This window comes from Aquarana catesbeiana, linkage group LG05, assembly GCF_042186555.1.
Source record: "Aquarana catesbeiana isolate 2022-GZ linkage group LG05, ASM4218655v1, whole genome shotgun sequence".
NCBI lineage: Eukaryota > Metazoa > Chordata > Amphibia > Anura > Ranidae > Aquarana > Aquarana catesbeiana.
This window is the reverse complement of record NC_133328.1, coordinates 206,462,439-206,489,847: the sequence shown is the minus strand read 5'-3', so window position 1 is coordinate 206,489,847 and position 27,409 is coordinate 206,462,439. Positions and strand designations below refer to the sequence as shown.

The 27,409-nt window shown below is 46.2% G+C and overlaps 1 protein-coding gene across 2 annotated transcripts in view; it reads right to left on the bottom strand.

The window, feature by feature from the left end:
* Positions 1-27,409, bottom strand: part of MATCAP2 (microtubule associated tyrosine carboxypeptidase 2) — a 91,866-nt gene that overhangs the window by 21,397 nt on the left and 43,060 nt on the right. For both annotated transcript variants that reach the window (XM_073630516.1, XM_073630515.1), the window contains exon 4: positions 5,836-5,968. In XM_073630516.1, coding sequence (XP_073486617.1) covers positions 5,836-5,968 — 133 coding nt within the window. The remainder of the gene's footprint in view (positions 1-5,835; positions 5,969-27,409) is intronic.

The following is a 27,409-nucleotide window of genomic DNA, read 5'->3' as shown; positions in this document are numbered from 1 at the left end:
ATTTACCACTGTAGATGAGACAGATATTTATTCACTATAAACACACAATTAGGAAGTGTTCATATCCAATCTAATTGGTTGCAGTCCATGTTCAGCCAACATTTTTCTACCTGGCTCCTTTGAGAAAAGTGGATTGAAAATCTACTTTTGTGGATCTGGGTGGTGCCAACAGAGCCACTCACAGCTTGAACTTTAGCTGATTCATCAGGAATCGGACACAATTCCAGACATGTATAGCCAGCTTTATCATAAATCTGTCTCCTGTTCAGCATTACCTTTCTGTGTGACAGATTTGATATTTGTCCCCTACTGAGTTTTATTAACAATGGGCTTCTTTCAGCATAGCTGAAAATAATACAGTGCTGTACATGTGAAAGAAGACTACAGCGCTACCTCCTGGCTGCAAAGTAGACAAAATATTTTTATGCAATATTTCATATATTAAGTGGCAAAAAAGAAACAGAATTTTATATTAATGTTTATTTTTTAGTACTGATCATAAACATTACATTTGATAGGGGCTCTGGTCTTGTAAAGTGGGAATATCATTTTGAAAATCACTAAATACAACCAATAAACACATAAAACTGCAATCCCTACAATGAGCGCGCAGTGTCCCAGGCATCAGTCCCCAACCCTGCTCCCCTCAAATTACACCTCCTCTGGCTCTTCCTCTGACCCCCCAGCAAAACGGCAACCAACTTTGATCTCTGGATACAACCAGCAGGAAGATCACGGAATCCCTGGGAAGCATTGATAACAAGGTGCCTGCCATTTGGGCTCGTTTAGACTTGCAGTTTGGAGGCGTTAAAAGGGTGCAGTTGAGCCATGTTTTCAGTACCTCTTTACCACTGGATTTAACTGCTAACTGATCCCTTACTGTGCCCAGATCCAGTACTGCCCTGAGGTCTTATCTTTTTATAAACCTCTGCTTGATGAACCCCTCAAAAAAGAACCCCTTGGCCAAGATCCCTAAAGCCACTCATGATCTCAGTGTGTGTTCTGTTCTGCCCAAACTTCCATTACAGCAGCTGGTTTGCAGCCCAATAACTGTCTCCACTGAAAACTATGGGGTGTTCTTATAAAGAAAATTGCAAAGCTGTTCATCCTTAAAAAAGACATGTACAATTAGTTTAGATCTGAATCGAAATTCAGACAAAATTTTTGTTATCCGGATTCCAAATCACAATAGCAACTAATGTAAACGAGTCCTCTGAAATAACGAAACAAAATTCATCCGAAATACCAAAATTCAAATTCAAAGTCGAATTTGATTCAAATTGGGAAACAAATATGAAATGTAAACATATTGCAATTCTCCGATGTGAAAAATTTGTCAGCCGCATTCGAATCGAAAAAAAAATTTGAACTCACATTTTCCGAATTCAGTCGAATTGTATACTGTATATTCTCTGCTGCTCAAATGTGTAAATGTAACTAAATGAAACTGAGCTGCTAGTGCCATCTAGAGGCCATAAGGAAATATGTTCTGCATTCACACATTCTCGATCTGCAAAAGAGAATATGCAGTGCTTTGGAAAAGTATTCATACCCCTTGAAATTTTCCACATTTTGTCATGTTCCAACCAAAAATGTAAATGTATTTTATTGTGTTTTTATGTAATAGACCAACACAAAGTGGCACATAATTGTCAAATGGAAGAAAAATGATAAATGGTTTAAACAAAAAATCTTGCAAGTCAATGCATACTAGCACATTATGAGAAACTTACCTTAGAACGAAGCCCTTCCAGCACCCCAATGTCACCACTGAGATGGCTTCCATCCTCCCCCGGTCTACCTTTCCGGGATCGCGGCCTCCAGCTACATGAGTGGCCGGGGGACGATGATAATGCTCTCGCACATGCACATGGGAGCTGCAGTTTCCAGCACAGGTTCTGTAGGTCCAGCACTGTAAGCCGGACCTTCAAAGCGCATGGGCCGATGATCTCATTGGCTGCATTCACTCTGAATATCTTCTAAACTGTGCAAGTTTAGGAGATATTGACAGTACGTACAGGTAAACATTATCATAGGCTTACCTGTAGGTACAAGTGGTAATAAAGAGTTGACTACCACTTTAATTGCATAGTGGGACCAATTTTTTTTTCCTGCTGGTTCAGAGCTATTTAGCTATGACATGCTGGGGAGTAATGCTGGGCATATACATTGTTGTTTTCATGCAATTTTATCCAGTTTTTTCAAATGCAAAAATATCTAATTAGACCAAGTTACACATTACACTCACATAGAGTTTTCTGTTTGAACTGACCTTAGGTCTTTATTAACACCACATTGGCCCACGTCTCTGTATCCCTGGCAATTTGCGTGTAATTGATTTTTATTACTCATAGATAAGTTTGTCACAACCAATATTCGTGCCCCATAGCAATATATGTTATTATTCCCAGCCTCAATACATCTGAGTATAATACAGTAACTTTTCATAAATTTATATCCCTGACGCTTCGCTCTTTTGTTCCTTGGTTCTGTTGGTTCAGGATTCTAGTTTCTAGCTATTGTATTTCCTTTTGGGTTCTCCATTACATTCAGGGTCAATAATATACATGTATTCTGCCCAATAGTCTTTTCAAGCAACCGCTTTGAATCCCTGATGTCTTGTCTTATACACAATAATTTATACTTAAAAATTATCTTTATTTTTATTTGCACTTTTATTACTTATTTTTTCATGAATATAGATACCTCAGAAACCATTCATAGATATGATCATCCTTTACCATTTATAGGTTCCCATCTATATGGGAATATTCCCCCACACATGTATATTTTTTATATCTTTATATATATTGTTTTTAAACATATATGTTTGAAATATATTTTATCTAGAACGCTTGCCATATGATTATGTTCCTGTTTTCTTATGTTCTGGTTATTAACTACTTGCCGAAAGACGGCTACAGCGCGGGCCTTAATTGCCGGGACGGCATCCACGGACGTCCTCCTGAGCAACTGCTGTCTGCGTGTCCCTGCAGAGAGAAGGGATGCGCAGCAGGGACTCTGCAGGTCACACACAGCTTGCTCTGTGATCACCGAGTCTATGAGACTTGGCTGATCACAGATCTGAGTAAGGGATCGATCCCGGCCCCTTACCACATGATCAGCTGTCAGCCAATGACAGCTGATCTCGTGATGTAAACAGAAGCTCGGTAATCTGTTTACAGCGTGTCAGCGTGAGAGAAAAAAAAAGCAGCCCGCCGGCTTCTGTCAGAAGGACATCGGTCCCTTACACAGAAAGCCGCAGCTGCATTTTCTGTGCCCACCAGTGTCAGCTGCCAGTGCCCACTGTGCCACCTACCAGTGCCACCTATCAGTACCCACCAGTGCCACCTACCAGTGCCCACAGTGCCACCCATAAATGCCCACTAGTGCTGCCAATCAATGCCCATCAGTGTCTCATAATCAGTGCCACCCATCAGTGCTACCTATTAGTGCCCTTCAGTGCCACCCATCAGCGCCAACCATCAGTGCCAACCATCAGTGCCACCTCTCAGTGCCACCTATCAGTACCGCCTCATCAGTGCTTATCAGTGCCATCTATCAGTGCCCATTAGTGCCGCCTTATCAGTGTCCATCAGTGCCGCCTATCAGTGCCCATCAGCACAGCCTATCAGTGCCCACCAGTGCAGCCTCATCAGCGCACATCAGTGAAGGAGAAAAATTACCTGTTTTCAAAATTTTACAACAAACTATGAAACACCTTTTGTTTTTTTTTTCAAAATTTTCGGTCCTTTTTTGTTTTATTTAGCAAAAAATACAAAACCCAGCAGCAATTAAATACCACCAAAACAAAGCTCTATCTGTGTAAAAAAAATGATAAAAATTCAATTTGGGTACACTGTAGCATGACCGTGCAATTGTCATTCAAAGAGTGACAGCGCTGAAAGCTGAAAATTGGTTAGTTTTTAATGATACAATATATTGTTATTAGCCCCACCGCAGTTGCCTCCACTTCCCTGGGTACTATGGGGTTAAATGTGACTCGTATTTAAATCTAGAGGACACCTTAGCCAGGATGCTGATGAAGGAGGCGTGGCCTTGCCTACGAAACGCGTTCCTACTGGCCAGCTCACTTTCAGGCTTGACAGCTCTCTAACAGCTCTGTGTCATTGAGGCAATTCCCCGGCGTGTTTTCACAGCTTCCTGCATCTCCGCCCGGGGCGAATCAAGCTCCACGCCTGCCACAGCACAGACTGGAATTCCTCGAGCAGCACTCATTTGATACAATGCATGCCTGTCACCTTGGAAACTCTGTAAATACATTACTTATGTTTTTTATGTACATTACCTAATAAACTGTGCTACACTATTGGTGGTTCTGGCACCTCTTTCTCCCCATCCTTTTGGACTTTTGGTCCCCTATCTGACATAAGTAAATGAAAGTAACACACAAGCATTTAACCCCCTTTCCCCCAGATTCAAAAATGACCCCATGTAAATGTACATGTAACTTGTTCTAAAAATTACATATTGCCATGTATATGAAGTGAGATTACTAATTCTAGGCTCATTATTATTGGTTTACGTTAAACTAAAGGCCTGTAGTGGCTTTTGAAGCGATACCAATGGGAAATTTAGGGTATGAAAGTTTGTCGCCATTTCATGGGTGCATACAAGGCTTGACATGTTGGGTATCTATTTATTCTGTACAACCTCATCTATGATATTTTATTTAAAAACTGGGTAATATATTGTTTTTGCATGCCCTAAAATTAAGTTTGGTGCATCTTTACTGAAATGTTGCATTCCATAAACCGTTGTGCTAATATGGTGTAACATAAAAATTTAAACTACCACTGTTTTATTCTCCAGGGTTTCCTCTTTCAGAAAATATATAATGTTTTGGGGTTTTAAAGCAGTAGTAAGCTCTGCTTTTTCACTTCTATCTACAAGTAAGCTTATAGTACAAAGCTTACCTGTAGGTACAGTGAATATCTCCTAAACTTGCGTAGTTTAGGAAATATTCATAATCTCAGCAGCCAGTAACATCACCAGCACATGCGTACTGAGCTCTGCATTAAGAGCACACTGAGTGTATTGTCAATTCAGAGCTCGTGAGATTTAGAGGACATAATTCCCGTCCCCATGTGTGAGAGTGATGTCATCGCGGCTCAGCCATTCAAACTGACCCAGAAGGAAGATGGGCTGAGGATGGAAACTCTGGCAGCAGTGACAGCGCACCACTGGAGTGCTTCATTTAAAAGGTAAGCCTGTCATAATGTGCTAGTATGGCATTAACTTGCAGGGAGGCTTGGTTGACTATGGTTTTCGCTAATATTCAGGCCTAAAATTATTTTTTTTACATGTGTACAAAATGCAAAAATGGCTCTGGAATTTAAAGGGTTAAAGCAGGGGTCTCAAACTGGTGGCCCAACAAGCTGTTGCGAAACTACAAGCCCCATTATACCTCTGCCTGTTGGAGTCATGCTTGTAACCGTCAGCATTGCAATGCCTCATTGGACTTTTAGTTCCGCAAGAGCTGGAGGGCCACCAGTTTGAGACCCCTGGGTTAAAGTGTCTATAGAAATTAGAGAATGTTTGTCTCTTCTGGCTGTCACCTCCAAAGCCCTTGTCGATTATCTCTGAACAAGTTTGCTCAGACAATTGATCAGACAGGATTGATTTTCTTTATTGATCACCCATTGTTTCCCCCTGAACAGGCCAGTATCCACAATGCTTCATGCTCTATATACACAAACATACAGATTCCCCCGACGCAAGCCGGCATATTTATCAGCTTAATTGTAGATGCATGCCTGGCCATCATATAATGTTAGTCAAGCTATACCTCAGAGATCAGAAATTAGCACCTACCTATTTCATGTCTGAGCATCCCTTCAAGCCACTGTTCCCGTGCAGTAGAAATGTTGATGGTCAACGTTGGACGTCCATTGACAACTGTCATGGAAGCTCGTGAAAGTAAATCCTCCGTAAGGTGAACTACAATCTGGAACACAGAAAGCAAGAATGTCAGCCTGCATTCCTGACAGAGCAGTTTACTTTCCCATAAATTTTTATCTCCAGGATTGGAGGAGCCAAAATATTTATCTTACTGTATATTGACTGTCAAAACCATCAGGTAAGCCCCAGTAGGAATGGGGATAATTTGCTAAGCAGCCAATCAGTTCATGTACTGATAAGGAGCATGCTGATAGGAGGAGAAACTGTGTTGCTTCTCCTTCACTGTTCTGTTTCAACCTGGTGTAGAGAAAGTATAGGCCTGGAGCTGAAGCGGAGCATAAGAGTAGGGCCAGCATGATGGGGTTTTCCCTATAAGACTATAGCAAGGTGGGGGTTGTTAAAAAAATTGATACAGTTGGTAGGAGGGTTAAGTATCAGGAGAGAAATGATAAGAGGTACCCATTGGGGGATAATAGGGTGGGGCAGGGTGTGGCTGGGTGGTCCTAATGGGTTGCTAGGTGGGTCTTGGTCTGTCAGTATTACTTGGAAGCTGGACAGCAACCGAGTAGATTCTCTGAGTAGTTTTGCTGTGTCTAGCAGTTAACAGATTTAAGATGGAGGATCTTGACAATATGCTGGGCAGGATTCGCACGGCGGCGGTTGCCAATGGACCGCAATGGCTACGTGATCAATTGTCTGGACTTTTGCCGGGGTCGGGGCAGGTAATTGCTACACCTGCCCCTTCTATTGCAAGCGCTAGGAGGTCAAGGCCTCCTGAGCGTTTGAGCCCTGAATTGACTCAGAGGGGGTGTCGCCGCGCTGGGAGCCCAGTAATGGACCCTTCAGCTTCCGCGGCCAAGAGAACGCCTTCTCAGCGGGCTAGCAGAGCTGGGAGGAATCCTCTTCACAGGCATCCCCCTGGGGGAAGAAGTTGGTTAGCCACACGATCCCACCCCCCTTCTACAGCTTCGCATGACCATACAGCTGCCTCTGCGGGTGCTACACCCGCTGTTAGAGCAGCCCTGCGGGGGAGAGTGTGTTCACCCAGTGCCGGCCTGATGCCTGGGGCAGCCGGGACTGACAGCGGAAGAAGCGGAGGTCACCAGAGGGGAGCCGGCGCCGAGTCCACAGCTCAGCGGGACCAGCGTACAGCTTCTGTCACAAACACTAGGCAGAGAGCGCAGCGGGGGAGGAGGAACGCGAGGGAGAACAGAGCGGCGGCCTCCAGTGACGCATCGGCCGGCGCCTGTCAACGGGGCGAAATACGGGCGGGCTACAAGAAGATGCAGAGTGGTTGGAAGGAGAGCTGACAGCAACGGAGGATGGAGAGGTGGGGGCGGATGCCGGCTCAGGGAGAAGACAGGAGGATCAGCTGCAGGAATCCGGAGTGACGGCTGAGCGGTCTGGGCAGCCTGGTGAGTACTAACCATGTGTGTCTTCTGTCTAATGTTGTGTCTTCTGTGTCTGCTGTCAGTACAGGGCTGTTGTCACAGGGGCAGGTACAAGAAAAGGGGGGCTCTGTGGCTGAAGGAGGACAGCAATCTATGGGGGGGGGTGCTGTGAGGGGCCTACGGAAAGACTCTGCTGTGAGGGAGGTAGCCTTACAGAGCACGGCTGTGAGGGGGGGGTCCTTGCCAGGGGTGCCGTCAGTGGTGCCGGCAACGGCAGCCGGGATGACTGGTGTGGCCGGCTTGCTACAAGCATTCATGGCCAGTGTCAGTGAGGTGCTAGCCAGGTGCGACACGGGGACAAGTGCGGCTGGGGTTGTTTCCCCGGCGTCGGCATGGAAGGCTGCACAATCTCCGATAATTTCATCAGGGGATGTGGCCAGCCAGGGTATCGGTGACGTCAGGGGGCAGGGCAGGCGGTGGTGTCGACGACATCCGAAGTGGCATCGTCGCAGAGCTCAGTCAAGGCGGCTGAGGAGGGAAAGAAGTCCACGGGGGACACCGAGGGTGTGCATTTAGCGGACGCGGCAAAATGCGAAGTATATGTGTGCTTCGAGGGACCGCTGGGATCTCATTTAAAACAGGAAGTGCGTGAACGGATTTGGAAAGGTGAGTACGATATTCTCCCTGTTACCCCTGGAAAAGTTCAACCTGGACAAGGTCAAGTACGCGGATGCTATTGGTGAGGCGCAGAGGGTGTACGGGGGAGTGTCCTGGTTGCGTTACGATGAACAATTTCGTTAACGCAAGGCGCTTAGGCCATCAATTAGGTGGGACCACAAGGATATCAGCTTGTGGATGAAGTTGATGACCCAGGCGAGGGCGACAAACACTCCCTTTCCAGGGGGGGCTGGTGGGGGAGCAGGAACTGCGTCACCATCGGCCGGAAAGCGGAAAGGTTTCTGTTGGCAGTTCAATGAAGGGAACTGTAGATTCGGGGGATCATGCCGGTTCCGACATGAATGCTAGGGCTGCGGGGGATCTCATCAGCTTGCGAAATGCTTCAAACAAAACAAAGGTAAGTCTGGTGAAACTGGCAAGAGGGAGGACGCCGGTGAAGGTGGAAAAACTGGCTCCATTTCTAAGTAGGTATCCTGAACAAACAGCGCCACAACTTCTTTTACACGGTTTTTCGGTAGGTTTTAGGATCCCTTGCACTTTATCCGGTGTTCCTCCTGTCCCTGCTAATTTGTTGTCGGCACGACAACACCAATCGGTGGTGTCGGAAAAATTGGCTAAGGAAGTGGCTTTGGGTAGGATGGCGGGCCCTTTCGAAGCCCCCCCCCCCCGTAGCGGAGTTGGTTATCTCTCCGTTGGGGGTGGTTCCCAAGAAGGAACCCAATTCTTTCCGGTTGATCCACCAGCTTTCATATCCGCAGGGTTTGTCGGTTAATGATGCCATTGACCGCGAGTTTTGTACGGTCTCTTCCGCATCTTTTGACAAGGCGGTTAGTTGGGTTAGGAAGTTTGGCAGGGGGGCTCTTTTGGCAAAGACGGATATAGAATCGGCTTTTCCGCCGATTCTTCCGGTGCATCCTGACAGCTTCCGTTTGTTGGGTTGCATTTGGGAGGGTCATTATTTTGTCGATCACTGCCTGCCTATGGGTTGTGCCGTATCTTGTTCACTTTTCGAAACATTCAGCTCATTTTTGGAATGGGTGGTGAGGGATGTATCCGGTTTGCATTCCATAATTCACTACTTGGATGATGGACGACTTGGAGCTTTATACGGATGCGGCCGGGGCAGTCGGTTACGGAGCAATCTTGGGGAGTCAGTGGAGTGCGGGTACATGGCCGGAATCATGGAGCAATGCGGACTTACTGGGCAATCTAGTGCTGTTGGAGCTATTTCCCATTGTGATGGCGGTGGAAATTTGGCAGCAGGAATTCAGGAACAAACGGGTTCTTTTTCACTGTGACAATCTGGGGGTTGTACAGGCTATTAACAAAATTTCCACTTCTTCCCCACCGGTGGTGCGTTTTCTGAGGCATTTAGTGCTTTTATGTTTGTGTCTGAATTGTTACGTTCGTGCTGTTCATGTGCCGGGTGTGACCAATAATGTGGCTGATGCTTTGTCTCGCTTACAGTGGGACAGATTCAGAATGTTGGAGCCGGGAGCGGAGCAGCATGGCAGGCCTTGCCCGGACCACTTATGGGACATCGCATTAGAACGGTAACAAGGCTCATTAGGGATTCAGTGTGCACTGCCACGTGGACCGCATATGAGAAGGTTTGGGGGGAGTGGCTTGCACTCGAACAGGAGGTAGGTGGGTGTGATAGCGAGGGTGACCGTTTGTGCTTGGTGCTAGAATTCATTGGCAGGAATGTGGACTGTGGAGTTTCCGCATCCAAATTGGGTCAAAAACTGTTGGGCTTGGCTGTTTGGTTTCAATTGTCCGGGGTCGGGGATGTCACCAAGCATGCTTTGGTGAAACGAGTTTTGCAGGGCTACAGACGGGGTAAGACCACAAGGGATTCCCGCTGCCCGGTTTCCTTCAGCATGCTAGGGGCTATCATAGGTGTCATGGGTGAGGTTTGTTCCTCGCCTTATGAGGCTGCACTTTTTAGAACGGCATTTATTTTGGCGTTTTTTGGGGCGTTCAGAGTTGGAGAATTAGTGTGCCGGTCAAAACGGGGAGGTGGTGGGTTGGACTGGGCTGATGTAGTGCTCAGGGGTGAAGTGGTGTCCCTTTACATTCGCAGGTCCAAAACTGACCAAGGTGGTAAAGGTGCATGGGTTACTTTGGGGGAGGTAAGGGGCTCGCCAGTGTGCCCTGTTCGGGCGGTTCGGGAATGGTTGGAGGTCAGGGGCACAGAACGCGGTCCTTTGCTTCAACATAGTAATGGGTTTGCGTTGTCTAGGTTTCAGTTTGGGGCTGTTTTTAAGAAGTGTCAACTGGCTGCGGGTTTCTCAATGCAGAATTACTCCTCCCATTCTTTCAGAATTGGAGCGGCCACTGAAGTGGCCCGATGGGGCCTGGAAGACAAGCTAGTGCGTCAACTTGGTAGATGGGAGTCACAACGTTTTCGACTGTATGTGCGGCCTCATCTATTGTGAGATTGGGTTGGTTGTAGGTAAGCACGATAAAAATGGTGGAGTAAGGTGATCATGTTTTCCGTGTGTTTCTGTTTCTTGTGTTTTTCCTACATGTTTGTGGGTGTTCATTTGTTGGTTTCTTGTCGTGTGTTTTGGTGCTGGGGATTTGTGTTGTTTATGTTTTGTGTTGCTTTACAGGTCCGGAATGTTTGGTGTGGATCCTGGGCCATTCTTACGTTTTCTGGGGGGCTAAGAGGGCTGAGGTTAGGCAGGATGGTCGCCAGTTGGGATTCTCCATAGAACAGGTCAGGATTAGGTGGATATCGGGGTCAGGGGCATGTGGTCGAGGGTTCTTCCAGAAGTGCACCATTACGCCAGGCTTGACAGGCCCCCTGACGTGCTTCTGCTTCATGTGGGGGGAAATGATTTGGGGCTCCGGGCTTCCAGGGAATTATGCAGAGATATTAAATATGATCTATTAAGATTGCGTACCCTGTTCCCGGACACAATTGTAGTATGGTCAGACATGGTGGCTAGGGCCTCCTGGCGTTTAGCTGTATCGGTGGAGCGGATTAATAAAGCCAGGATCAAGATCAATAAGGCTGTAGAAAAATTTTTTGTCCGCAGCGGCGGTTTGGCGATTCGCCACAGGGAATTGGAGCAGGATCCGTGGTTGTACTTGAGAGGGGACGGGGTTCATTTGAATGCGGTAGGGATTGATCTTTGGTTCCTGGGCTTACAAGACGGCATTCAAAGAGCTCTGTGGGTGTGGCGGGCCGCCCAGGCGTAAGGTTTCACGCCGGGCGTCTTGGCAGAGGTCGTGGGGTTTTTGAAGGCGGGGATAGTGAATTTCTTTGGAAAAAGATGGGTTGGGCCCATCTCTGGTAGGGGTGTACCTGCCCTAATAAGGGCTGGAGTAATAGTTGGCTGTATTGGCTGGTGAATTTGCCTAAATTTGTCCCAGAGCCGGCGTAAAGCACGGCTGGGGGCCGTAATAGGCGAGGTAGTGCCAGATACAGAAATTTGAGCAGTCAAGGGTGCCTTCAAAAATCCTATGCAGTTTTTTCAGTTCAGTTATTTCTTTTATTAAAGTTTTGTTATGGTTTGTTTTTTGAGTAATAAAATAAAATAGGCTGCTATGGCCATTTTAAACCCAAAAACAAGTTGTCTGGCTTAATTATTGTAATTTGGTAAGGTGGTAATTGGGTATTGGGTGATGGCATACAGCCGCTAATTTGGGCAATACCCCAATCAAGTATAGGCCTGGAGCTAAAGCGCAGCATAAGAGTAGGGCCAGCATGATGGGGTTTTCCCTATAAGGCTATAGCAAGGTGGGGGTTGTTAAAAAAATTGATACAGTTGGTAGGAGGGTTAAGTATCAGGAGAGATATGATAAGAGGTACCCATTGGAGGATAATAGGGTGGGGCAGGGTGTGGCTGGGTGGTCCTAATGGGTTGCTAGGTGGGTGTTGGTCTGTCAGTATCACTTGGAAGTTGGACAGCAACCGAGTAGATTCTCCCACCCTCCCTCCCTAATTTTTCATATGCTATTGGGGGGAATGTTATGTTTATTTGTGTGGGTGTTTTTTTTTTTTTTTTTTTGCTGGGATTGTATAGTGTCATAGCAGATGGCAGAGGTCGTAGGGTTTTTGAAGGCGGGGATAGTGAATTTCTTTGGAAAAAGATGGGTTGGGCCCATCTCTGGTAGGGGTGTACCTGCCCTAATAAGGGCGGGAGTAAAAGTTGGCTGTATTGGCTGGTGAATTTGCCTAAATTTGTCCCAGAGCTGGCGTAAAGCACGGCTGGGGGCCGTAATAGGCGAGGTAGTGCCAGATACAGAAATTTGAACAGTCAAGGGTGCCTTCAAAAATCCTATGCAGTTTTTTCAGTTCAGTTATTTCTTTTATTAAAGTTTTGTTATGGTTTGTTTTTTGAGTAATAAAATAAAATAGGCTGCTATGGCCATTTTAAACCCAAAAACAAGTTGTCTGCCTTAATTATTGTAATTTGGTAAGGTGGTAATTGGGTATTGGGTGATGGCATACAGCCGCTAATTTGGGCAATACCCCAATCAAGTAAAATGAATGATGCTGGCCATTACTCAACCTGGAACACTGAGGACAGTTTATGGTGGAAAATAAGTACTGTGGTGAAAAGCTTTAGAATTGGCTTTAGTTCAGCTGTAAACCATGTTATCTAGTATGTTTTCTTTAAAGCATATGTAAAAGCAAAACATTTTTTTTTGGCTTTGGATAAAGTGGGAAAGGGTTAGGGAAGGTTTTTTATTTAGACCCAACTCCCTCTCTTGGGTGATCCTATGGTGATCCTCCAGATGGAACCACTCCCATTCATTGGGCCAGTCAATAACTAAATCAGCTGAGGGTGCAGTCCTCAAAGGTGACCAAAGTCCCAGAGTTTAATAGTAGTATTCACTGGAAGGCCCAATATTGTACAATGATAATACCCCCAAAGCTCTCACAGGGCACTGTGGTCCAGAGGAGGTTGTTTTGCTTTAGAACGTTTTGAAAAATAAGCCCCTATGTTTACAGCGTTGTGGGCTTGGGCTGATGTACGAGGGAGGTGTCTACGGTTTTGGAGTCTTCACCTGTTATCTGTAATGGGACTGGATCCTTATTTTTGAAGGAAGTACACATGTACTGTAAAATGATCTCCTCTGGACCACAGTGCCCTGTGAGTGTTTTGAGGGCATTATCAGTGTACCATATGGGGCTTCCCAGTGAATACTACTATTAAACTCTGTCACTTTTGAGGACTGCACCCTCAGCGGATGGATATACTGTATGTACTTTGGATTTGCTAATTGACTGACTCAGCGAATAGAAACGCTTCCATATGGAGGATTACCATAGGATCACCCAAATTTCTATTATTATAACTTTTAATATACTGTTAATAGAGTATATATATAGGATAATTTACATACTATGGGTAGGGGTGATCATCTTTTGAGAGAGGCAGGCGCATGTTTTTAATGTGTGTTTATGTATGGGTGGTGTTATTGATGTGGTTTTAACTTTGATATGCAATGTAATAAAGCAGGGATCCTCAAACTATGGCCCTCCAGCTGTTGCAGAACTACACATCCCATGAGGCATTGTAAAACTTTGACATTCACAGACATGACTAGGCAGGATGGGAATTGAGTTCCTGAACACCTGGAGGGCTGCAATTTGAAGACCCCTGTAATAAAGTAATATATTTGAATTTAGTCCAGTGAGTTGTGGAAATTGTAGGAAGGCCAGTATGGTGGCCTGAATTTATGGGAGGAGCCCGGGGGGCATTTAAGCAGCCTGCTCACCTGTGGTGCTTGTCGGTTTCCTGTGCGCGATATACGTCACTAGGCCGACGATTCGTATACCAGCGTCCGCAGTTCTTATCGTGCAAGTTCCCGCACTCGCAATTTCTCTGCTCGAGAGTTTCGAAGCCCGTGTTTACCGAGTCGTATGTTCATACCACGCGTCGGGCTTGGCTGTCGCAGGTAGGGTCCCGTCGGACTTTTGTTTTTACGCATTATAGATAGCATGTCACCAAACCGTGATATCAAACTTACGAATTACTCGCAAAATTCACGAACGTACCGCAATGTATATCACTCGTACTATCATTTTGTTACCATTTCCCGTTATCTGGGAAACCACCGCGACGCAGGCGTCGCTTCATTTCAGGCATGTCTAAGTTGTTAAACATGTGTCAGTAGACAGCCATAGCGATTCGCAAATCTTATCGAATCACGTCAGTTCGATACCAATCATTTCTCATTTCTGAACGTTTCTAAATACATTTCTAACATTTCAAACCATTCCGAATCATTTCTCATTTCAGTCACATACCGCGCTCCGATTCGAATCCAGTTGCACCTAAAGATGCACCGATTCGCTCCGGTGTGCCCCAGTAGTTACGGCCTCATTTCAGTACATGCTCCAGAGTCACGTCATTTTTAGTCGCTTTCGACTCATCGATTCGTACCTCTGTCATGGTTATCATTTCATTGCCACGTACCACGCTCCGATACGAATTCAGTCGCATGGAAATGCACCGATTCGTCTCGGCGTGCCCCAGGTATTTGCCACATTTCAGTACATGCTCCAGAGTCCGATTCGCAGTCAGTCGCTATAGCGGCATGATCGATTCGCGCCTCTGTCATGGCAACAAATGTTACACCTGCACTTACCGCGCTCCGGTTCGAATCCAGTCGCATCTTCGATGCACCGATTCGTTACGGCGTGCCCCAGGGCCCGGCCTCATTTCTGAACATGCTCCAGAGTCTGGTTCATTGTCAGTCGTAGTTTGCGGCTCACCGATTTGTGCCTCTGTCATGGGAATCATTTCAACTGTCACGAATCACGCTTCGATTCGAATCCAGTCGCATCCATGATGCAACGATTCGTCCCGGCGTGCCCCAGGTACTTTCGGCCACATTTCAGTACATGCTCCGGAGTCCGGTCGTTGTCAGTTGCAATCGCGACATGATCGACTCGTGCCTCTGTCATGGCGCGTGCCTCTACCATGACAAATCATTTCATTCATTTCATCATTTCACTCATCTCACTGTAACGTACCGCGCCCCGATTCGAATCCAGTAGCATCCGAGATGCACCGATTCGTCCCGGCGCGCACCAGTTGTCTTGGCCTCATTTCATTCGTACTCCATAGTCCGACTCGTCATTTGTCGCAGTCGAAAAAAAAAAAAAAAAAAATATATATATATATATATATATATATATATATACAAAAAAAAAAAACATATATGTGTATGTATATATATATATATATATATATATATATACACATATAAATTAAGTAGTATAAATAAAACGCTTGGGCCTCAGCCAACACCTGCATCAGAACTTGGTTAGCTATCAGTTGCGGCATAACCAATTCGTGCCTTTGCCAGGGCAAACATTTCATGGTTACATACCACACTCCAATTCAAATCCAGTTGCATCCGTGATGCACCAATGTACTCCGGCATGCACCAGCGTTTCTTTTGCCTCATTTCAGTACATGCTCCAGAGTCCGGGTCGCTGTCAGTTGCAGCTGCGGCACGACCGATTCGTGCCTCTGTCATGGCGAAACTTTTTCATTCATTTCACTCTAAGGCAAACATTTCATTTATTTCGTTGTCGCATGCCGCGCCCCGATTCAAGTTCAGGGCATCCGTCAGACATCGATTCATCCTGGCAAGCCCCAGTTGGCACGGCCTCATTGGCGCAGTCATGGCACACCGATTCGTGCCTCTGTCATGGCACAAACAGTTCACTCATTTATTTAATGCCATGCACCTGTCGCTTAAACATGTTACAATTTACCTTTCAAACCAGGTAGTCAAACTCTCCACCGGTTCTCATCTGTCATTTCCTCTAGGTCAGTCAAAAAAAAAAAAAAAAAAGGGGGGGGCCACACCCCGTCTTCCTTCGAAGCTCAGTCACGGTCCCGATTCATTCGTTGAAACCTTCGCCTCGCTACTATACCCCCTCATAGTCACAGCACATCCAAGTATAACTTTTGCAATCGTCACAAATACGCATCCAAACACAACTTCTTGCATTTTATTGCAAGCACACATCGAAACATAACTTCTTGCTATTGTTGCAAGCACACATCCCATGACTTCTTGCAATCGTTGCAAGTACGCATCCAAACAGAACGTCTTGCAATCGTTGCAAGCACACATCCAAGCACAAATTCTTGCTATCATTTCAAACACGCATCCAATCATAAAACTTCTTGCAGACGTTGCAGGCATGCATTCAAGCATAACTTCTTGCAGTCGTTGCGAGTACGCATCCAAGCTTAAACCCTTGCAGTCTTGCAAGCACATGCAGCAATACGAACTTTTCACAGCCACTACAAACACATCTCCACCGACAGAAACCCCCTTGCAATCGTTGCAAGCACACATTCAAGCACAAATCTTACAATCATTACAAGACATGCATCTTAGCATAACTTCTTGCAAACGTTGCAAGCATGCATCCAAGCATAACTTCTTGTAATCATTGCAAGCATGCATCCAGTCACAACTTCTTGCAAAAATGTTGCAGGGACACACCCAAGCATAATTTCTTGCAATCATGGCAAGCATGCATCCAAACACAACTTTATAATCGTTGCAGACACGCATCCAAGTATAACTCCTTGCAGCCCGTGCAAGCACATGCAGTAATACGGACTTCCCGCAGTCACGGCAAACACATCACCATTGACACAAACTCCCTGGCAATTGTTGCAAACATGTATTTAAGCACAACTCTGGCAATCATTGCAGGGCTCGCATCTCAGCATGACTTCTTGCAATCAGTACACATTTCCAGTGGCACACAATCAGTCACACATCATTCTTCTGTGGCACTTAATCGGCCACTTGTCTCCAGTGGCATTTCATATGAGCCACTCATCAATTTCTGTGTCATTTCTCGCTTAGGTCAGTTGAGTTCAGGTTCCATCCCCGCACCAGGTATCGTATTGCCACACACAGCTGGCTCCTCATAACATCATCAGGCTATACCTAGCCAACATCCAGCATTTCTTGCCCTCAAAGGACCCCAGAGAGTCATCCGTGTTTACGGCTCATACAGTAGGATCCTTTCTACGTGGCGTCCAGAAGTATCAGCCCATAGCTAAATAGCAAACGCTTGCCCATCACAACAGCCATCTTCAGGGACATGTCAAAACCTCAGACATTCCCCAGTCTAGTCATACAAGCAGCCATCTACCTGGCCCTCTGTGGTTTTCTACGGCCTAACAAATTCACTTTACTGGCACAGGCAGCCAGGTACTACGTAGACACAACTTGACTCGCTGGTAATACCTTTATGTCCTTCAGCTTGTAGTCTCAAAAAACTCAATAATCCGGAACCAAGGTCTACAATAACCTCCTCCGAATTAACGAATACCACGCAGGCCAGCCTCCCCCTTGACAAACTGACCCGTATCAGGTTAGTTCCCCAAGACTTCACCCATACACGGGTGTGTACTAACAAGTAGCTGCAGTCTTTCCTAAGAATGTGGACCTATCAATGTCGGAAGGTCCCGTACTACGTGGATCGTGTATCAATGATTATACCTTAACTCTAGGGTCTTATCACCTACGTCGCCCTTGTCACCCCAGGTAGCGACAGATGCCACAGCCACCACAGGCATCGCGGCAATTTTTGGCCATCATCGGTTTACAAGTACATGGCCCCCAGAGACACTCCTAAAAACCCCGGGTTTACCTGGACTTCCTCCCTCTTCAAGTTACACCCGGTCATGGCAACCGCTTAACTCCAGGGTCTTAACTGGACAGGACGGGCCATGGCTTGCCACCGACATCCGGTCCGAGGTGAGCCTCTTAATGAAGCCAGGTCCGCATCGCTCTGTGATGTCCTTCCTGCGCACGCTGGTGTAATTATCTTGGCAACACCAGTTTAATGTCCACTGCATGTTCGTTCCAGGCTGCCATCTTCTGGGACAGGTCTACTATATTAACCAGTACGCTATTGGGCCTTCTCCCCAGTTTGGTCATACAAGCAGCCATTTACTTGGCCTATCACGGGTTCTGGCGGCCCAGCGAGTTCACCCCCAGCAATCCCGCAGGCCAAGTTCTGTGTAGTTGGCTCGCTGCCAACACCATTTCATCCTCCACCCTGCAGTGTCCAAAACCCAGCAATCAAGCTCCAGGATAGACGTCCATCTCCATAAAGTAAACAACGTCCGGTGGCCAGTAACCATACTCGACCGCCTACTGTCACTCCTACCGGAACACTCAAACTCTAGTCCCCTATTACCTTTCAGCCAACCCTCGAGTGCCTGACAGTTCATCAAACACCTGGGGTTCTTCTACGCTGCCTACACCTCGACCCCAGTCAGCACTCCAGTCACTCTTTAGTATTGGGGCAGCCTTGGCAGCATGTCGGCACGGGTCCCAGACCACGTCATCAAGAGACTTAGCAGGTGAAACTCTGCCTACCTCGCCCGGTACGTCCCCACTCCTTAGGTGGAAACGGCACAAGCATTCACCAAACTTGCTCAAATAAATAAAGCCAGAACTAATAAAACCACACCCCTACCTGAATGTTTTTGCCCCCTTATTCTGGCATACCGACCAGCAGACCAAGGCACACTTTCAGGTCCATTTCATATGGTAAGTCCACACTTCCAGGTCTATTTCCGATGGTAAGTTTTATGTTAACTACAATGTTATCTATGTCCATATCGGACATAGGGCTCCACCCATAAGTAGGAAGGCCAGTATGGTGGCCTGAATTTATGGGAGGAGCCCGGGGGGTATTTAAGCAGCCCGCTTACCTGTGGTGCTTGTCGGTTTCCTGTGCGCGATACCCACCCTCCCATCCCCATTTCAAGGCATTCATTTCATTCATTCATTTCATTCATTTCTCTCTACAGAATAATCATTTCTTAAACTAGGGTATGCCCCCTTATTCTGGCATACCGACCAGCAGACCAAGGCACACTTTCAGGTCCATTTCATATGGTAAGTCCACACTTCCAGGTCTATTTCCGATGGTAAGTTTTATGTTAACTACAATGTTATCTATGCCCATATCGGACATAGGGCTCCACCCATAAATATATATATATATATATATATATATATATATATATATATATATATATATATATATATATATATATAATGTAGTATTGATTTGTGTGATTTTATAAGAGGGGATTTGACCTTGAGGGACATAATAACACATCCACAAGAAAAAAATTCCCCTAAGTGGACTTTCCCGGCACTTGCATAAAAAAGGAAGCATAGGAATGGAAACTATTGTACATAATAAAAGAATATATATTTTATTAAATTGGAAAATACAAATGTTAAAAACAAAGTGGATATCTAGAGTAACAAAGTGGTACTACTTGGTAAACATAGTAGACAATCAAGCAATAAGCAATGATGAAAAGAAACTTCAAATGTATACCCATGAAAGAGTATATAATATGCATAGATCGTAAAGAATTCTATAGTAATATATCTGAAGAGCTGGGGTAATGTGGACAAATGTAACATAATGATCTGTAGCCAGTATGTCAAAGGCAATTATGTTGCTAAAATAGCCAAATGTATATATTCCCCATAGCCTGCAGGAAATAAAACCATAGCAGGCTAGGAAATGGTAAAGAAACAAGAGCAATGCAACCGTATAGCTATAAATGTATAAATGGTGAAGTAAAGGATATAATGCACTAAAGACAATAATCCGTAGGAAGGAAGGGAGTAAGAAAAAATAAATAAAAATACCTTGAGAGGACAGAATGTGAGTACGGCTGACCACGCAATCCAGCAACCAGCCTGTAAAGCGCCTTAGCAGGGAATGAGTGGGGCCGGTTTAAATAGTGAACGGGCTCCAATTAGCTGGCGTCAAAACGACGCACAGCTGTGTAGTGGAGACCGTCAGGTACAACGCCTCAATCAGACCCCCCGAAGCGAGGATGCGCGGGCGTAATGGCGTTGGAGCGACGTCGCGCACACCCGCCCCACCGACACGGAAGTGCCTATCCGGCGAACTGAGCATGCTCGCCGGAGTGGCAACCTGGAGGCAATGGGCATAGGATGGAGCAACGCCCAAATCCCTCCCTGAGCGCCGCCCCAGGAATGAATTCTGGGGCGGCTTTCCATGCCGGGCAACCGCTCTGGCCACACGCGCCTCGGGGGGGCGGGGAATGGGGGGACTGGCCAAAAAGAAGAAAGCAAGTGGAAATGTATACCTAATAAGTGGGATAAAAATGACCCAACCAAAAAAAAAGGGCATGGGGGAGTAAAAATAATAAAGGTTGAAGGACAACCTAAAACAATTTTAATCCGGAAATTGGAATATAAGGATGGAACTCAGCCCTGCTAGGTCGGAGTGGTTTCTTAGAAATACAATGAATGGGGACTGGGACATGTTACAGAATGTAAGTTTTTTACAAGAGGGGGCAGACAGAATCGAATATTGAGCAGATTGTTTGGTTCCCCACCAGGAACCTCTCTTTTGTTAATATATTATTTGTTTGTTATTACTATATACTCTGTGTTAGCATTTATGTATCCTCATTCATGGTTAGGCCTCCTGTCGCTCAATGCTAAATTCTCTATTGTCTATTTCTGTTTATGTTCCTGCATATTACAATGTTTGTACAAAGGGATTATTTTGCCTGTTATACTACCATTCCTAATGTACCTTTTGTCAATACACTGCTCAATATTCGATTCTGTCTGCCCCCTCTTGTAAAAAACTTACATTCTGTAACATGTCCCAGTCCCCATTCATTGTATTTCTAAGAAACCACTCCGACCTAGCAGGGCTGAGTTCCATCCTTATATTCCAATTTCCGGATTAAAATTGTTTTAGGTTGTCCTTCAACCTTTATTATTTTTGCTCCCCCATGCCCTTTTTTTTTGGTTGGGTCATTTTTATCCCACTTATTAGGTATACATTTCCACTTGCTTTCTTCTTTTTGGCCAGTCCCCCCATTCCCCGCCCCCCCCGAGGCGCGTGTGGCCAGAGCGGTTGCCCGGCACGGAAAGCCGCCCCAGAATTCATTCCTGGGGCGGCGCTCAGGGAGGGATTTGGGCGTTGCTCCATCCTATGCCCATTGCCTCCAGGTTGCCACTCCGGCGAGCATGCTCAGTTCGCCGGATAGGCACTTCCGTGTCGGTGGGGCGGGTGTGCGCGACGTCGCTCCAACGCCATTACGCTCGCGCATGCGCGGTAGGGGCGACGCCGCGCATCCTCGCTTCGGGGGGTCTGATTGAGGCGTCGTACCTGACGGTCTCCACTACACAGCTGTGCGTCGTTTTGACGCCAGCTAATTGGAGCCCGTTCACTATTTAAACCGGCCCCACTCATTCCCTGCTAAGGCGCTTTACAGGCCGGTTGCTGGATTGCGTGGTCAGCCGTACTCACATTCTGTCCTCTCAAGGTATTTTTATTTATTTTTTCTTACTCCCTTCCTTCCTACGGATTATTGTCTTTAGTGCATTATATCCTTTACTTCACCATTTATACATTTATAGCTATACGGTTGCATTGCTCTTGTTTCTTTACCATTTCCTAGCCTGCTATGGTTTTATTTCCTGCAGGCTATGGGGAATATATACATTTGGCTATTTTAGCAACATAATTGCCTTTGACATACTGGCTACAGATCATTATGTTACATTTGTCCACATTACCCCAGCTCTTCAGATATATTACTATAGAATTCTTTACGATCTATGCATATTATATACTCTTTCATGGGTATACATTTGAAGTTATTATTATCTTTTACAATGCATAAACCTGTTTTATAATTACATATATAAGTATACTCTTATTACCCTATGTATTTCAAGTTAAACCATATTTATTAACTTACGTTCAGTGCCTCCCTCTGCTGCACTGTTCCAATTAATATGCTGCCTATATATGCAGTACTTACAATAGGCACTTTACTGCATTATATATATTTTTTACACTATTTTGGTTTGTGATCTTTGCATTAATTCACATATATTGAACTCCCTCTAAGGTACCTCAATTTTTCATTTCATAGGGGTGCCTTCCTGTGACCTCAGCATATCGCTCTGGCTTGCGCACGCCCGGGTCGGGCGGGATGGGCACATTGTCATACTCCTCTATGGAGATTGCGGCCTACCACCTTGCAGCTCGTACCACCTTAGAATAGCACCTATACCTGCTACACCACAACTGCCCATCTCTACACCCTGCCCTTTCTCAGTGGTTTCTTTTTTAACTCCTTTCCACAAGCACTCAATGAAATTCTTCCAGGTAGGTGATCAATGGATCATTTAAACCTCCTACTGGATATCTAGTGACAACCCTACCATTATTTGATCCTTGTTTTCATTTTTTCAATTAATTTAGATGAACCCCTCTTTTCAACTATGCCCCTGAAGAAGGACCCTAGAAACATTAAATACCCCGAAACGCGTCAGGCTTGAAAAGAGTCTTCTGGTTTCTTTTCATCATTGCTTATTGCTTGATTGTCTACTATGTTTACCAAGTAGTACCACTTTGTTACTCTAGATATCCACTTTGTTTTTAACATTTGTATTTTCCAATTTAATAAAATATATATTCTTTTATTATGTACAATAGTTTCCATTCCTATGCTTTCTTTTTTATGCAAGTGCCGGGAAAGTCCACTTAGGGGAATTTTTTTCTTGTGTTTATGTATCATTGGACGTGGCACGGCTTCCCTCCTAAACAAGTTGGTCTTCCTCTCTTTGTTCTGAGGGACATAATAGGTTTTTGTGAAGGGTTTTTTATTGTTGTCAGTTTCCTCGCTGGGAAAATTCCCCATTTTATTTCTTTGTTTTACTATTATCATCATGACAAAAAATGAGGGGAGATCCTTAGTTTTAGAGTTTTTACCCAAAAAATGAGGGAAAACTTTATAATGGGAATACCTGTTCTGGGCACAACTAAGAGGGTAATACCCCTCATTTTGAAAATATTTCCTCTAATTTCCCGTGGACAGGACATGAAGTAAAGGGAAAGGAAACTACCAGCTAACATAAGTTTTAAACCTTCCCTACTATATCCAAAAACTAAAAAAGTTGTGGCTTTGGATACTTTTAAAGGACTATCCAAGACAAATTGAAGTCTATGTGGCTATTGTTTTTTTTTTTTAATCAACAAAATTGTTTTTATTGATGAGAACACAAGGCATTACATAGTATGTAAGACATATGTATGACATTTTAAATACATATAGCTAAAGTACCAGGGGTCTTCATTTTCCACACTAGTATAAAACGTGACTTTAATACTGTTATCACACTCCCTTACAGATAGGGTAATGTCGCATCCAAGTGTTCACTCAGATAATAAAAAAAAAAGAAGAAAAAACAAAACTAAATTAAGAAATAAACAAAGAAACAAGTATTAAACCAACCATTGATACTTCACTATGGCTCAGATCCATCACTCATGTAAAACTCTCTTTATGGTACATACTTTAGCATATAGAATACGACTCCAGTTGTATAATCATTCATCCAGTTATCCTATCAGTAGCCTATCCAGATCCATTTGGGGCGGAGCCACTTCTGGGGAGCCCAGCCAGTACTGCCATATATTGGAAATTTTTTTGGTGATTTTCTATGTCGATGTGTGTTTTTTTCCCGGATAAGAGTGGTGTTAACCATTGTAATCCACTGCGCCTCCTTCGGTGTACGTGCAGCCACAAACGGGCAATCAGCTTCCTGGCCAAGTATAGAAGTCTTGTGAGGGCAATGTATACTGGGGGAAGGTACAGGTCTTCATCTAGACTGCCCAATAAACACACCAGTGGCTCCATCCCAAGCTGGACCTGAAAAACGCCATTTATTCTAAGGATCAGGGCCGGTACAAGGGGTGGGCGGAAGGGAAGGTGCCCTGGACGGAGCAATTTATTGCAGGAAGGGGGTGCAGCACTGGCAGGCAGTGTGATGTTAAACTTTCTGGGCAATCATCATCTATCATCGGCCGCCCCTACAACATTGCAGAGCTGCGCCTGCTTGCAGAGGCATACTAAGTGGGGGGAGGCCGCCCCAAGTACCACACAACACCCTGGGGGGGTGTCAGGCTGGCCCCCCTCCGTGATTGAAGCAATGGCAGCGCAGCGGGTTTAGGCAGCGGCGCAGTGACAGGCAGGGAGAGGCGATCTATATTGTGATGCGAGGGGGAGGGGGTGTGCAGGGTGACACCTACCATCCCCTCCTCTTGCGGCCGCAGGCTGTGTGTCTGTGCGATCCCGGATGTCACACAGGCACAGTCAAGCAGAGTGAAGCCGCCTCCCCCTCCTCTCTGTTTTTGGGTAGGGGAGGGGAGGGGGGGGGATGAATGAATGAATGAGTGACTTGTATAGCGCTACCTATGCGAACTGAATCGCCTCAGGGCGCTTTTTAACCTACCAGCATGTCTTTGGAGTGTGGGAGGAAACCGGAGTACCCGGAGGAAACCCACGCAGGCACAGGGAGAACATGCAAACTCCAGGCAGGTAGTGCCGTGGTCGGGATTTGAACCAGCGACCCTATTGCTGCTAGGTGAGAGTGCTATCCACCACACCACTGTGCTGCTGAGCATGTGCCGCCACGCTGATCTGAGGTACTGAATGGGGGGGTCTGCACACTGCACTGATTGGGGGGCTACACTGAAGGGGGGGCTACACTAAAACGGGGCGTCTGCACTGAACGGGGGGGCTACACTGAATGGGGGGGCTACACTGAACAGAGGGCTACACTGAAGGGGGGTCTGCACTGAATGGGGGGCTACACTGAACAGGGGGCTACACTGAATGGGGCGTCTGCACTGAATGGGGGGGCTACACTGAAGGGGGGGTCTGCACTGAACTGGGGAGCTACACTGGAGGGGGCGTCTGCACTGAATGGGGGGCTACACTGGAGAGGGCGTCTGCACTGAACGGGGGCTATACTGAATGGGGGGCTACACTGAACGGGGACCTGCACTGAATGGGGGGCTACACTGAACAGGGGGCTACACTAGATGGGGGCGTCTGCATTGAACGGGGGGCTAAACTGAAGGGGGGCCTGCACTAAACGGGGGGCTACACTGAAGGGGGCGTCTGCACTGAACAAGGGGGGCTACACTGAAGGGGGGGTCTGCACTGAACAGAGGTGCAGGGTGATGTGTAATGTAAAGGGGCCCAGAGGTGCAGGGTGATGTGTAATGTAAAGGGGCCCAGAGGTGCAGGGTGATGTGTAATGTAAAGGGGCCCAGAGGTGCAGGGTGATGTGCAATGTAAAGGGGTCCAGAGATGCAGGGTGATGTGTAATGTAAAGGGGTCCAGAGATGCAGGGTGCTGTGTAATGTAAAGTGGCCCAGAGATGCAGGGTGATGTGTAATGTAAAGGGGCCCAGAAGTGCAGGGTGATGTGTAATGTAAAGGGGCTCAGAGGTGCAGGGTGCTGTGTAATGTAAAGGGGCCCAGAGGTGCAGGGGGCTGTGTAATGTAAAGGGGCCCAGAGGTGGGGGTACTGTGTAATGTAAAGGGGCCCAGAGGTGCAGGGGGCTGTGTAATGTAAAGGGGCCCAGAGGTGCAGAGGGCTGTGTAATGTAAAGGGGCCCTGAGGTGTAGGGGGATGTGTAATGTAAAGGGGTCAGTGCAGGGATCGCTGGACTCCAGGTTAGCAGGACTGGGAGGGATGGGGAGGGGGTCCAATGTAAGTATACCTTACAGATTTATGTGAACTTATAATTTAACCATTTGCCAACCCGCCGCAGTACATATACTGCGACGGGGTTGCAGCTACAGTATTGTATTGTTGTATTGTTTTAAGTGTTTTCTGGTTTTGAAAGGACACTGACTCTTTCTTTATACCCGGGGGAGGGGGGGTGGGCGCAGTTTGCCATCGTCGCCCTGGGCACCAGATGGCCTTGTCCCAGCACTGCTAAGGATAACATCACTCCAATACCTCACTAGTTTGGGACACCTCCAAAGCATGTGAATAAGATCACCCGGGTGAACCTGGCATTTGGGACATATGGGAGAATCACATCTACCCCATTTATGTAATTGTATAGGAGTGCGGTATACCCTATGTAGTATAAACAGGTGAGAGAGTCTTTGTGCTGCTGACACTGATACCACTGGACCCACCCCCAGGATTTTACTCCACTGCTCACCATCGATGGGGCCTACATCTCGCTCCCACCCCTCTCTGCATGGTAACATGTCTGGGGCTTGTATGTGTGATAGGAGGTAAATATAAATTCTGGAGATGATTCCCTTCTTCTCCGGGTCATAGTATGTAGATTCAAGGAATGTGGAGTCTTCCAGCTGCAAGTTAGAGTGTCTGCTCTGATATCTAATGGCATGTTGTAGCTTTAAGACAGAGCCTTCCAGTATTCCAGTATTTGGACGAGGAATCTAACCCCAGCTCTTTCCCACACCGATGGGTCAGGCACTCTAGTCAGGTCTGTATAAAATCGATTCCGCCATATAGGGGTCTAACGGAGATAGCCCGTCAAACCCAATATGGTCTTGACCCTCTTCCAGATTTTCATCAGTGACCGAACTGTAGGGAAAGTAGAGGGAACTCTAGGGAAACCCACCTCCATATTGGATAAAGCAGTGTAGTTCATGTCATTACCCAGGAGGAGACCCTTGGAAGGATCTAACCCCGTCCCGAGACCCCAGCCCATGAAATGCTGTAGCTGTGCTGACAAGTAGTACATTTGAGGGTACGGAACCGCCATACCCCCCTGGTCTTTAGGGAGCTGTAGAGTGGCCAGTTTGATTCTCGCCACTCCACCTCTCCATGTAAGAGCTCTGAACTGTGAGTCCATGCACCGGAACCAGTATTGTGATATCCAGATTGGAGCATTATGTAAAATGTACAACAGCTGCGGCCCCCAGATCATTTTTATAAAATTAACACGGCCGGTCACCGACAGAGGCAACTTGCTCCAACTAGCTTGTTTCTGCTGGAATTTTTGCAATATAGGTTTTAGGTTTAGGGTTATGTAGTCCTGTTGTCCCCAGTCACCACTATTCCCAAGTACTTAAATGAAGAAACCACTTGTATGTGGGAAACGTCCTCCGGCAAAGGTGTCGGCAATGGATCCAATGGCAACAGGGCTGACTTATGCCAGTTAATGGCAAATCCCGATAGCTGTCCAAACTGGTTTATTAATTGCATTACTGCTCTCAGAGAGCAGTCGGTATCTCGCAAGTATAGCAGAGTGTCATCCGCATATAAGCAAATCTTTTCCTCCCCTTGTCCTCTGCGGAAACCCGTAATTTCAGGGGAGGTCCGTACCATAGCTGCAAGCGGCTCCAACGCAAGGGCGAACAGCAGGGCCGATAACGGACACCCCTGCCGTGTGCCTCGAAACAAAGGGAAGGGTTCTGATACGGAATCATTTATGCTCACTCTGGCCTTCGGAGCAGCATACAGCAGCTGCACCCAGGAGATAAATTTATCTCCCAGACCAAAACGCCGCGAAACCTCCCACAGATATTTCCACTCCATGCTGTC